The sequence below is a fragment of the Propithecus coquereli genome, unplaced genomic scaffold (assembly GCF_000956105.1).
Source record: "Propithecus coquereli isolate 6110/MARCELLA unplaced genomic scaffold, Pcoq_1.0 Scaffold181, whole genome shotgun sequence".
NCBI classification, from domain to species: Eukaryota; Metazoa; Chordata; class Mammalia; order Primates; family Indriidae; genus Propithecus; species Propithecus coquereli.
In genome coordinates, this window is record NW_012142857.1 from 1,937,154 (window position 1) to 1,949,425 (window position 12,272).

Below are 12,272 nucleotides of genomic sequence, written 5' to 3' on the forward strand. Positions count from 1 at the left end.
CCTTCACCAGCAGTCCACCCAGTAAGCTCAGGAGCTCTTCGTGCCCAGGGCTCTCCTGCAGAAGTGTGGCTGCTGGACCAGCCTTCTGGGCATCACCTGGGACTTGTTAGAAATGCAAATTATCTGCCTGCCCCAGACCCCCTGGATCTGAGTCTGTATTTTAACAAGATCCTCCCCAGGAAATTCTTATCACCAGGAAAGTTTTTAAAGTGCTGTTCTAGGACCCCAGGCCCTCTGAAGGAGGTTCTGGTCATGCAAGTGAATCTTCTGCTTCAACCTTTTTCTTGCAAATATTGACAACTGCCCATAGCTTTACTCAGTGAGTTACCACACTGGCAGGGGCCTCCCTATGGGCTTCTCCTCCACCTTGCCAATCCCCTCTCCAGAGGGGTGGGCAAGAGGGGGAAGAACAGGGTGGAGGGAGAGAAAACCCATCTGGCACACTAAAAACATAGGAAGGAGGGGAGGAAGGGAGGAGAAAGGGAAGGAAAGAAGAAAGGAAGGAAGAGAGGGAGGAAAAGAAGGAGAAAGGAAGGAAGGGAGAGAGGAAAGAAGGGAGGAGGGAAGGAAGGAAAGAAGAGAGAGACGAAGGGAGGAAAGGAGGAGGGAAGGAGAAGCTGCACACGAACCAGTTTTCTCCAAAGGGACAGAGACCACAGGGAGTGGCCCCGTTTCTTCCGCATCCACTTTCCTGCTTCTTGCCCTGGAAAATCATCCCAGTTCCCCTGTTGGCTTTCCACATGACTAAACTCCACGGGTCTGGTCTAATCATACCTCCAGCCGCCCAGCTGCCTGTCCCAGTTCCTCCAGCTTCCGCGGAGCATGCGGGGCCCACAGATCTGGGCCCCCTACCCACTCCCTCCCACCTCCCCCCACGGCAAGGAGGGTTCCCGCTGGTGAGCTGGCCGAGAGCGGGAGCTGGCCTGGGGTCACCAGATGCTCACAGCATGGAAAGGTCCATCCGATTCCTGGCCTGCTTGGCATGTGTTGTCCCAATGGGTGAGTGTCCACTGCTCTGTCTGGCCCACTCTTGGGACAGAATAGATACTTCCAGAGTCTCAGGTACAGTCTCTCCTTGAAGGCGGGCAGCTGGGTGTGCCAGAGCCTCTAGGCCTATGCAGGTGGCAGAGCTGTGCTTTGGAGGCTGAGGTGACAGAAGCCAGCAGGTCAGATCTGGGCTTGGCCTTGGATTTCCAGGTGACTTGAGGCAGGTCCCCAGCCTTTCTGGGCATCAGCGTCCCCATCTGCGTAAAGGCTGCTTGCCACACCCATTGCTGTGAGCATCCAGGGGGACAGTGAGCCAGGTACAAGGATGACAGTACAGGCCCTGAGCAAACTTTGGGTGCTGCTGTCCTCCAAGGGCCTTACGTCTTGATGGGACAGCCTGAGGACGAGGGGAGACAGCACCTGGTTGTCTGGGGACAGCTTTGGGGTAGGGTGGGGTGATTTCGTGGGGGGAATAAGATAAGTGATAGAGGCCCTCCCAGCAGGAACCCCAAAGTGAGAGTGGGAATTCTGTGACAGGCTTAAGTAACAATGTCACCGGTCACTTAGCTCAGTGACTAGGTGTCCGTAGAGACACTGCTTCTCAAAGGGCGCAGGAACCACTGCATCAGAATCCCAGGGGAGGGGGCATTTGTCAATGCAGGCTCGTTGGCGCCATCCCAGGCCTGCAGAATCAGAACACCAGGCAGCAGGGCCCAAGAATCTGCATTTTCAACCAACTTCTTATGTGACTGATGCCCAATACCGTCGCAGGCAACCAGGATAAATGGCAAAGGTGGTCCTCACAAGCCCCTCTCTCCAGACCCCAGGCCTTTCCCCAAGCCCAGCCTGGGAGTCAGCATCCACACCGCCCCGTGCACGGCCATCACAGGACACAGGCTGACATCGTGGTGTTCTGGGCTGTCAGTGAACATTTCCTGTGTGGGGTCCTGTCTCCACAACTGGATTACGAACTCCCACACCTTAGACTCCTTTCGCTTCCTCGCTACCGATTAACAGAGTGGAGCCCAGCCGGGTCTGGTCTAGACAGTGACCGCAGACACCAACTACTACTAGCTTACTGCATGCTGGACGCTTAAGCCTCATGACCCTCTGAGAAAGGAGCTATTTCTATTCCCTTTTCACAGATAAGGAAACCGGGGCACAGAGAGAGCCTCAGTGAATGGCTAGGGGTGGGGCTGGGACTTGAACCTGGGTGTGTGTGGCTCTAGGGGGGCCCACCTCATCCCACACAGTCGTTGTCCCATGCACAGAGCCCCGTGGTGGGCACAGATAGGGGAAAGTTGACCTAACTTAGCCATCTTTCTGGGATGAGTGGGTCCCCCTGAGACAGCTGCCAGACCTGAGGTGTCAGACAGGACACAGGACAAGGACATGAGTGTTACTGTCAGACACAGCTCTGAGCCCTGCCTCTGTTTACCAGCCGTGCAGCTTGGGCATATTGCCTACCTTCCCTGGGCCTCTGTGAGATGGGGTCCCTGCCACCTCCCGGAGGTGGGGAGGATAATTAGAGCCTGCAGGAAAGGCCCCCCCCACCCCCGGTGCTCAGTGGCTGTGCCATGAGTGGTACATATCTTCAAGAGAGGCAAGGCTTTGGGGGTTTGGGTATTAGTGTGGGTCTTTCTTTCCCCTCCTGCTAAGGGACGGCGGCTATGAATCAGCTAAAGACAGAGGATTTAGAGGAAGCATGAGCTGTGCAGTCACATGTTCAATAAAAAAACCAAACCACGCCCACGCTCTCGCTGCTGCAGCCAAGCCATTCGTGCGAGCTGACATGGCTGCGGAGACCCCTTTTCTTTACATACCAGCAGCTGCATGCCTGCTAAAACCAGGGCGATCCAGCGCACCCCCACTTCCAGATTGCTGTTCACCCATGAGTCTTTCCAGGGAAAAACTGAGGGGAAGAGTACGGGGTCACGGGGCATGTAGGTGAAGTGGGACCACAATGAATGAACAGTTCCGAGGGGGAGGGGCCAGGCACCCCCAGAGTCGTGACAGTGCAGGGCCCAGGGATTGGCCTTGGCAGGAGGCCCAGAGGACCAGGCTCAGTTCGATGGCCATGTGTGTGCCCACAGGGCTCTGGGAGCAGGTGCCAGTGCCAACTTGGCCCCACCGGTCACAGTCCCTTCCCTGCCCAGGGCAGGCCCTTAATGAAAGAAGGGGGAGGACTTTGTCCCAGGAAAGCCCCTTCCACTCTCCATGACTTCACCTTCGCGCCAGGGCCATCCCGCCTGGCACCCATGCCCTGGGCAGCCCCTGGTCTCCAAGGGGCTCCCCACACAGCCTCTGTTGTTTTCCCCTCTCTGCTTTCAAAAAGCTGGAGATGCCAGGGAGCGTGGGGTGGGGGACGAACCCTGGCCTGGGAGTTCTGACCACCTGGGGGACCACAGACAAGGCCACCGTTGGTCCATGAGCCTGGGAGAAGCCTGTGTGGCAACCACAGAGTGCCTGGTACCCTCAATGCTCCTTGTGCCAGGCCTTTGGCAAACAGTTAGTTTACTCTTCACCAGAACCCTGCACAGCGAGAATCCCTGTCTCTGTGTTTCGGGAGGTTCGCTGGCTTTGCCGGGGCCTCACAGCCTGGAGGTGCACGTCCAGCTCCTCACTGCCTACCTGCAGGGGGCAGGGAGCCTGGGCAGAGCTTGGTGCTAAGAGCTATTTACTTTACCAGCTCTGAACCATGCAGAGAAACACACCCAAACAGCAAGACAAATGGCAGAAGTCACCCGAGGACGTGGGAGCTTATTTGGGATTCCAGGAAAGGTCAAGGAGGAGACGGGCTGCTGTCATGGGGCCAGGAGGAAGTAGGAGGGTCGAATGAGCCAGGGAGCCCCTGCACCCATGGCCGTGTGGGCAGGCTTGCTTGGACTGAGGAAGTCCCACCCGGGGACAGGCAGAAGAGGGGTGAGGGGGCGGGGCACCCTGCGTAGGCAGGGGGAGCATGGCAGCGACAGGCTACATCAGAGCCCTGAATGGCAGGGGCTCTGCACCTCTACTAGCGCACATGAGCAGGGCCCATCCATAGCTACTTTCCTGTCCTGGCTGGAGAAGCAGGGGTCAGAGGGGATGCCAGGATAACCCCAAGGACGATGACCAGCAGGCCTTCCACTTGGACTCCCTCATACCTCACCCTTTCCCTGCAACCCCCTGGGTCTGCTTCATGCTAAAGGGTGGAATTCCTGCCCCTCCCTCCTCTCCCCTCTGGACTCCACCCCATTCTTGCCCTTTCTGCACTGATAACCTATTCTGACCACATGCAAGCCCAGAGAAAGAACTTCTGGGAGTACAATGAAGGGCAGGGGGAGACTGGATGAACGGGTATGTGCCCCAGCTCCATCCACACACCTACAGGTGAGATCCATGTACCAACATGGCCAACGTGAACATTGCCCCCAAAACACCCTCCTCTGGTTCTGCAGGTGCCACAATGCTTGAGAGACCACCACTGGAGCCCGTCCCCGAGAACACCCCTGTTAGCATGCACAGGTGTCCCCAAGGAGGGCAGCCCCTTTACAGATAGTTGGACTGCTCAGATTGGCCACCCGTTGACTGGTGATGTCAGCCATGGTGGTGGGGGGTGTGCACAGCAGATCTCTGAGGGACTCCCGCTCTGAGTGCCACGATGCTATTCCTCCAGGAGGCACAGTCTGCCCATGGTGACTGCCCACTGGCATCATCCTGCCCCCCCAAATTCATAACTTGCTCCCTCAAGAGAACTGTCACATAAAGCCCACCCAGCAGACCTAGTTCCTATTAAAGCACCATTCGGTGCCCTCTGGGCACTGTCCCACCACAACCACCACTGGCTCACTGTTCTGTCTGTGATACCCTGGAGAGGTTCTTTAATTCCAGGCATTATGAAAACATCAAAAGATCCACAGACAGCAAGTGACTCAGTGTCTGCCATGAAACTGATAAGCAGTTCTCTCTACGGTTAACATCAGCATGATTGCATGCCACACTGCAGCACCCCACAAATGATCTACGCAGAGGTCCCCAGGAAAAGTCCTGCTTGCCTTCCCCACCAAGGAACTGGTGACAATCTTTGGTCAGCTGTGGCAGAACAATGGTGTCTATTATTTCTAATCCCATCCAGATGCAGGTTCTGCTAATGCAGGGTCCACCGCTGTGTTTCTACCTCCCTGGAGTTCCCATCCCACTCGGGCACCATGGCGGGGGCTTGGGGATATTAGGTCTGGAGTTAGTCAGCTACGCCCTAGTGGAGCATGATCGGGATGATGTGGGAGCTGATGCCTGATGCTATGGGCCCAGCCCTTCCTCCTTTAGATAGGTCCCCACAAGGAGGCATGAAGGGAGCTCTCGAGGAGAGTTCACTAAATGCCTAAGAAGGACCTTTGGGATGTGGGTGCATCTTTCCAAGTGACTGGGTTTTCTGAATAGCTAGGGACTTATTTTTAAACACCTCAAAGTTTTTTAGTTTATTTTAGCTAGACATATTTCTAAAATGTTTTGTGTGCTTCCTTGTCATTTTAATCCAAATACCATTGTCAAACATAGATCTTTAGGCTTAAATGTCATCTTAGTAAACATCTAGAGGTATAACCTCGCAGATGAGCCTACTGATGCCAGAGAGCTCTGGGGACATGCCAAAGGTCACAAAGTCAGCATCAGAGCCAGTGCTAGAGCCACAGACAAACCCCTGACACCCCATCTGAGGGACATGCCAGTAAAACAGGACACCTCCGGTGGCAATGTGCCTTTCCGTCGTGATTCGGGTCATCTCGTGTGCACCTGTTCCCCAGGCTGGAGCAATGTTACGATGGCTCAGGGCTCTCTGGGTTCACTACTTCTCCAAATGGTCCCTTTGACACTGTACTTTTATAATTTCCGTCCTGAGCTGTCTTTCCACTATTTTCACTGACCCCTTCCTTCCTGACTGAATGTCAACTGTCATTTCTTGCTGCTTTCAGTGGACCTACAAACAGAAACCACTTTCTAGCTTTTTGATTTTCGTTTCTCTGGGCTGGGAGACTAAAGAAACTTGTTAAAATTCTGTATAAATTAAAAAACAAATAGTGGCTTAGCAATGCCCAGACTTGTCAACATACCAAAGCAGGCTACTAATTGTCACTGCAACTGTATCCCCAGCACCCAGTGCAGGCTCTAGCCCATGATAAACTCTCAGTAAATACCTATCAGCGAATAAATGAATAAATGAATGACTACCTTCCAAGTGATTTAAGCCTTGGGCTATTGTACTTCAGCTGGTCTGAGATGCCCAATTGAGCTGCAGATGGTACAACGTCAGGGTACCAACATCTTAGCCCCTGCTGCACCACCCTGAGCACTTCTCCACCACTGCTTAGAATCCTTTGCAGGGCTAGTGGGGGAGGGAACTAACATGTATGGAGCATTTGCTGCATGTCAGGCACTGTGCTGGGTGCTCCGTAATACATATGTGATTTTTCACTCAATCCTGTGAGGACAGTATTACGTCCCCACTGTGTAGCAGAGGAGCCTGAGCCCTGGGATATTAACTTACCCAAAGATCACCCAGTAAGTAAAGGCGCCTAGGATGGTTCCATGCACAGATCAGGTGCTTGGTTAAAGTCCGATGAAAGAATGACCAGAGGTGGGATTGTCACCTAGGTCCAGCTGTGCCAAGGCTAGCATGCTTTCCACCATACCCTGTGGCCCACCATTGAGAAGAAGCATTTTGGACAACAGGAAGAATGTGGGCCTCCTCTTGACCCCTGGAGGCTGACAGCCATGAGTCAGAGAGATTAGAGACCCTACAACAATAAGAGCCCACGGTTCCGGTTGAAGAATCATCCCTGCCCTGTCTTAGCCGGCGGGCATGAGCTGCCAGATGGAATGGCAAATGTCACAGGATGCTGGGGAGCTTGGATTCCTGCCAAAGCAAATGCCTTTGTTCCCTGGACAATTCTTGCTGAGGGCTTCCCACCCTCACCTTGAGTCAGCTGGAGATGCAAAGGTCTCTGTACGGGAGGGAGTCCAAGTGCTGACTTCTTCGAATCCCGTTCAGCAGGTAAGCAGGAAGCACACACCTCCTTCAGATGGGAGCCAAGATTGTAACACTTGGTGAAAGGGCCTCTGTGTTCCCTTCCTGCTCCTCGAGCAAAACCCGCCCAGGGACGGAGGGGCCAGTGCGAAGTGTCTCACAGTCAGGATGTTTTCAGACTTGGCCGTCATCCTTGAGCAATTGAGCGTACAAGTTAAGGTCAAAATCATGAACAAAGGAGGCAAAACTACCCAGGATTAAGCCTTGGCTCTGCTACTGGTTGGTAAAATGACTTGGCCAAGGCACTCGGTCTCGGCAAGCCCCAGATCCCCCCTTCTTCAACCTCGTGAAGTCGATGTGCATTTTAAATGAGACGAGGAACGTCTCCCATTCCCCAAAGCACCATGTGCCCTGGCCCCCTCATCCCAGCGTGCCCTGCAACCTTCATGCTGGTGGCCATGCCTCGTGGTTCTGCTCAGCTGTTCCCTTTGCCTGGAATGCTGCCTCAGGGCTCAGCGAAACCCCTTACTGTCTCAAGGCTCTGCTAAAGCAGCATCTCCTATGGGTTCTCCAATCCCCACCCCCCTCATAACGGCACACTTCTCTCCACCCACCCGCACCCTCTCTGGTCAGCCTGGTCACCCTCCCTTCTGTTCTCACATAGCAAGTCAATTGGACTTCAATCTCTAGGTGACAGGCACCATGCTGGACAATAGCAACACAACCAGGACCACATAGACAAGACACATCCTGGCTTCTCCCAGAGCTTCTGGGTGTCTGAGCAAGACACACAGTTAAATAAGCAATGCCCATACTGAGGAGGTACCTACGCCAGCCCTGGGGCACAGAAAAGGAGACCTGACCCAGGCTTGCAGCTCAGGGAAGTCCCCTGCCTAGGGAGGGCCTCAGCGGGGACCTGAGGATGAATAGGAGGGAGGCGGTGAGTGAAAATAGGCCAGGAGCCACATTCACACAGGGAGAATATTGTTCATGTCCATCATCAGAGCACCTGGCAGACGGTGGTGTAATTATGTGCCCACAAGTCTGTCTCCGTTTCTGAGCTGGGAGCTCCAGCAGGCTGACAAGGTATCCCATCCACATTTGTCACCACAGTTCATATCTCGGTGCCTGGCATAGAGTGGGGAAGCGTCCAACAAATGTTTGCTGAATTAATGAATGCGCAAGAGCAAACAATACCTGGGGAGTCTGCCTGGCTCCGTGATGCCTACAAGATCCAGGAGGTCAGAGGAGGCTGAAGTCACAGACGGTGGGAAGTAGCAGGGAAACTGAGGCAGGGGCTGAGCTTCAAGATTGGGGAGATGCTTTCTTCAGCAAGAAGAGCTGAGTGAACTAGCAAAATCTTCAGACAGGATTTCACAAATTTGAAATTAGGTCCTTCGGTGATTAACAACTGAGCAAACAAGCTTTTTCTAGAGATAAATACCAAGTCCTCCACTTGGGTTCAAAAGCATAATTCCACTTGTCAGGTTTATGAAAAAAGAATTTGTGGCTTTACTTGACGGCAAGCTGGGCATGAGCCCACAGAGGGATCCGGGGCAGCACTCTGGGACTCATACCGCTCTGCAGCTCACATATACCTGGAGCCACCTGGCTCAGGACACTACACTGAAGGAAGAGGACAGTGAGGCTGTGGAAGGGCAGGTGAAGGACTGGGACTTTTCCACCAGAAAAGAGAAGGCTTCATGGGTCCAGGATGGCCACGATGGGATCCTGGAAGGGCCATCTGGGGAGAGGATTGCATGCTCCAAAGAGCAATGGCGGTCCTGCAGGTGGCTGGAGATGTTGGTTCTGTGCAGGAGGAATGTCCTGTCCAGCAGGTTATTCATAGATGGATGGGATCCTTGGAGGATGGCCGGCCAGCGGTGGGCTGAGGGGACTCCTGCCCAGGGAGCAAATTGGGCTAAATTACCTCAAAAAGCAAAGAGCACTGGGCTTGGAGTCAGAAAAGCTGGGTTCCTCCCGTTGTCTACCTGTGTGACTCTGGGCCTTCATTTTTTCATCTAAGACAGTATGTGCCTTGCCTTTCTCCCCCTGGGTATTTTTAGGGTCACATGACATGGTGTATATGAAAGAGCTGTGTAAATTGCAAAGCCCTTTGGAAATACAAGAGCTACTATTCCCTTTAAAGATCCTTTTGTGAATTGCACCCCGGGAGGCACCTGCTGAGCAGGCTTAGCAGCCTCCCTTCCTCCCTGGGGAGGCACCACCCTGGCCTGGTCCTCTGAGGCTGGGCACTGACACTCTTCCACCCACCCGCTCCGCCCTCGCCCAAAGCGGCACACATATGCAACGGCACCGGCTCTGTGGCCCCAGCCCTCTGCCAGCTGGAGGCAGAGCTCAGCTTCCAGACCTTAGGTCAACCACAATTCAAGGTGGGAGGTGGGGAAACTGAGTCCAGAGCCAGTTGCACAGAGCAAGGAGGCAGCATAACAGCTCACCACTCTGGTCTCTCAGCTCCCTGCCCAGGCACTAGCCTTTGGGGAAGTCAGTCAGGGCGCGGTCCACTCGGGTTGACCTGGATTCTAGATCTCATCCACCAACCCACCAACTCAACACATTAGCTTCAAAACGTACTGTTTCCTCCCAGGGCCTCAGTTTCCCCTCTGTAAGTAGGAATGTTGGAGTCCCCAAGGTCCCTTGCTGTAGTGCACTAGAGTGCAGGCTGCGGAGTGAGTCAATCCTGAGTCGGAACCCTGGCTTAGTTTCATCCTAGCTGTGTGGCCTCAGACAATTACTCAACTTCTCTGTGCCCCAGGGATGTAACCCAGGGATAACTGTGCTTACCTCTAGGTTCGTTTGTAAGAACTAAAAGAGATACTACTGAGAACTTGCTCAGCACAGAGGTACACAGTAAGTGCTTTCATTACGATCACTGCCTTGGGGATCAGGGGACTCTACTGTAACCACGGGATACCAAGGTTTTTCCCGCAGCAGAGCAGGTTTTGATGGGGAAGAAACTAAGGGGAACGGCATGGGGTCCTGAGCCTGTAGGTGAGGTGGGACCCCCACGAATGAGGCAAATAGTTCCAGGGAAGAGGCAGGAGGGTCCAGACACCAGTGCAGGCCCCAGGGATTGCCTCTCAAGTCACCAGGTGGGATTCTGGATCCCTGGGGTGTGTATGGGGAGAGTTGATTCCTAACTCCAGGGCCTTCCAGAGCCCCAGGCAGGGGCGCTTTCCTAGAACCCCAGAACTTGCTGGGGTGCTGGGGTTCCGGCAGCCCAGATGGGGGTGTCTCCGAGTGCGGGCCGAGGCCTCACGCGGCCCACCCGCCCGCAGGCGCGCCGGCGCAGCGCTGGTCCATGCAGCTGCCGGCGGAGGTGAGCGCGGCGGCGGGCGAGGCGGCAGTGCTGCCGTGCACCTTCACGCACCCGCACCGCCACTACGACGGGCCGCTGACGGCCATCTGGCGCGCGGGCGAGCCGTACGCGGGCCCGCAGGTGTTCCGGTGCGCGGCGGCGCGGGGCAGCGAGCTCTGCCAGACGGCGCTGAGCCTGCACGGCCGCTTCCGGCTGCTGGGCAACCCGCGCCGCAACGACCTGTCGCTGCGCGTCGAGCGCGTCGCCCTGGCCGACGACGGCCGCTACTTCTGCCGCGTCGAGTTCTCCGGCGACGTCCACGACCGCTACGAGAGCCGCCACGGCCTGCGGCTGCACGTGATGGGTGAGGAGGGCGCGGGGCCTCTCTCCTCCCTTCCTGCCTGCCCGCCCCGACGGCTTGCTGGGTGCCAGGGCTGTGCCCGCCGCTGCGCCAGGAAGGGCGACAGGACCCAACCTTTCTCCTCTATCCCCCAGGGTCTCACACCTAGGGGTGGGTTAGGACCACCTGGAACTTGGTAAAAATGCAGAATCCCGGTCCCAGGAAGGGCTGGGTGGGGCCCGGGAATAGGCATTGTAATGACGCTCGTAAGGAGTGTCGCAGTAGCTCGCAGATGAAGGGGAGAGAAAGACGAGGGGACAGTAATGCTAAATATGGCAAGGACTGCAATGAGTGTGTGCTCCCTGCCATGGAAGAAACTCGCAGCCCCCTGAGGGGTGCACAGGGAGCCACCAAGTGCCCAACAAAGATGCCTGAAACAGGGTCCCCATCCCTAGAGCAGTGATTCTCCTCTCCAGCTCCAATCCTGCTCTACAACAATAAGGACCACTTAGCACTTGCTGTGGGACCAGGCCCTAGTCCAAGCACCCCAGAAGTATTAATTTGCCAAATCTTCTCAGCCCTATGTTAAGTGCTATTATGATCCCCATTTTACACATGGAGAAACTGAGGCACAGAGAGGTATAATAGAATCTCTTGTCCAAGACCACACCTGTATTGGAACCCAGGCAACCTGGCACCCAAGGGCTCACCCTCGCCTCCCAGCCTTCCCACCCACACTGCTCCAGCTCTCTAGTCCAAAGGGATCAGGGAGGGGTACCCCTTGCCTTTTCCCGCTGTTTGCGCACTGCAGTCAGCTTTCTCATCCTCCCCCACCCCCAACCCCACGTTAACAGCGGCTCGGTGACTGTCGCCCGCCTTCTGCCTCCCTGCAGCCGCGCCACGGATCGTCAATATCTCGGTGCAGCCGGGCCCGGCCCACACCTTCCGCGCGCTCTGCACCGCCGAAGGGGAGCCGCCGCCCGCCCTCGCCTGGTCCGGCCCGACCCTGGGCAACCGCTCGGCCGCTGTGCCGGGCCCGGCTCAGAGTCTCGGCCACCAGGTGACCGCCGAGCTGCCCGCGCTGACCCACGACGGCCGCTACACGTGTACGGCCGCCAACAGCCTGGGCCGCGCCGAGGCCAGCGTCTACTTGTTCCGCTTCCGCGGCGCGGCCGGGGCCTCTGCCATCGTCGTCCTGCTCGGTGCGCTCGGCCTCAAGGCGCTGCTGCTGCTCGGTGTCCTGCTCGCCCGCGCCGCCCGCAGCAGCGCAGGTGGGTGCGCCGGAACTCAGGAGGGCGCGAGGGGCGGGGCGGGGTTCTCCTCTTAGGTAAGGCCACGTGTCCCACCACAGGGCACGACCAGAACGTCTTATTTGCCCCGAGCATCGTCTCGCTTTCCTCGTCTCACTTTCCTCTCCCGGTATCCAGCCCCGCAGGTGGAAACCAGCGCGAAAAGCCCCATTTTACAATAGGGACGCTGAGGCTCAGAGAGTGACCTGCCTTGTCCCTAGAGGCACAGAGATAGAGACCCTGACAGCTAGCTTTAGAGTCCGCCCCTTTCTCGCCACCCAAGATTCCTCTGGAAGGGCTCTGACCACAGACTTTTCTTTTTTTTTTTTTTTTTTT

General features: G+C 55.9%; 1 protein-coding gene across 1 annotated transcript in view; it reads left to right on the forward strand.

The window, feature by feature from the left end:
- The first annotated feature begins 797 nt into the window (after window positions 1–797).
- Window positions 798–12,272, forward strand: part of SIGLEC15 (sialic acid binding Ig-like lectin 15) — a 14,665-nt gene continuing 3,190 nt past the window's right edge. The window contains exons 1-4 of the mRNA XM_012642661.1: window positions 798–999; window positions 9,800–9,859; window positions 10,288–10,671; window positions 11,541–11,918. Of these exons, the coding sequence (XP_012498115.1) occupies window positions 948–999; window positions 9,800–9,859; window positions 10,288–10,671; window positions 11,541–11,918 (874 nt within the window). The 5' untranslated portion in view covers window positions 798–947. The remainder of the gene's footprint in view (window positions 1,000–9,799; window positions 9,860–10,287; window positions 10,672–11,540; window positions 11,919–12,272) is intronic.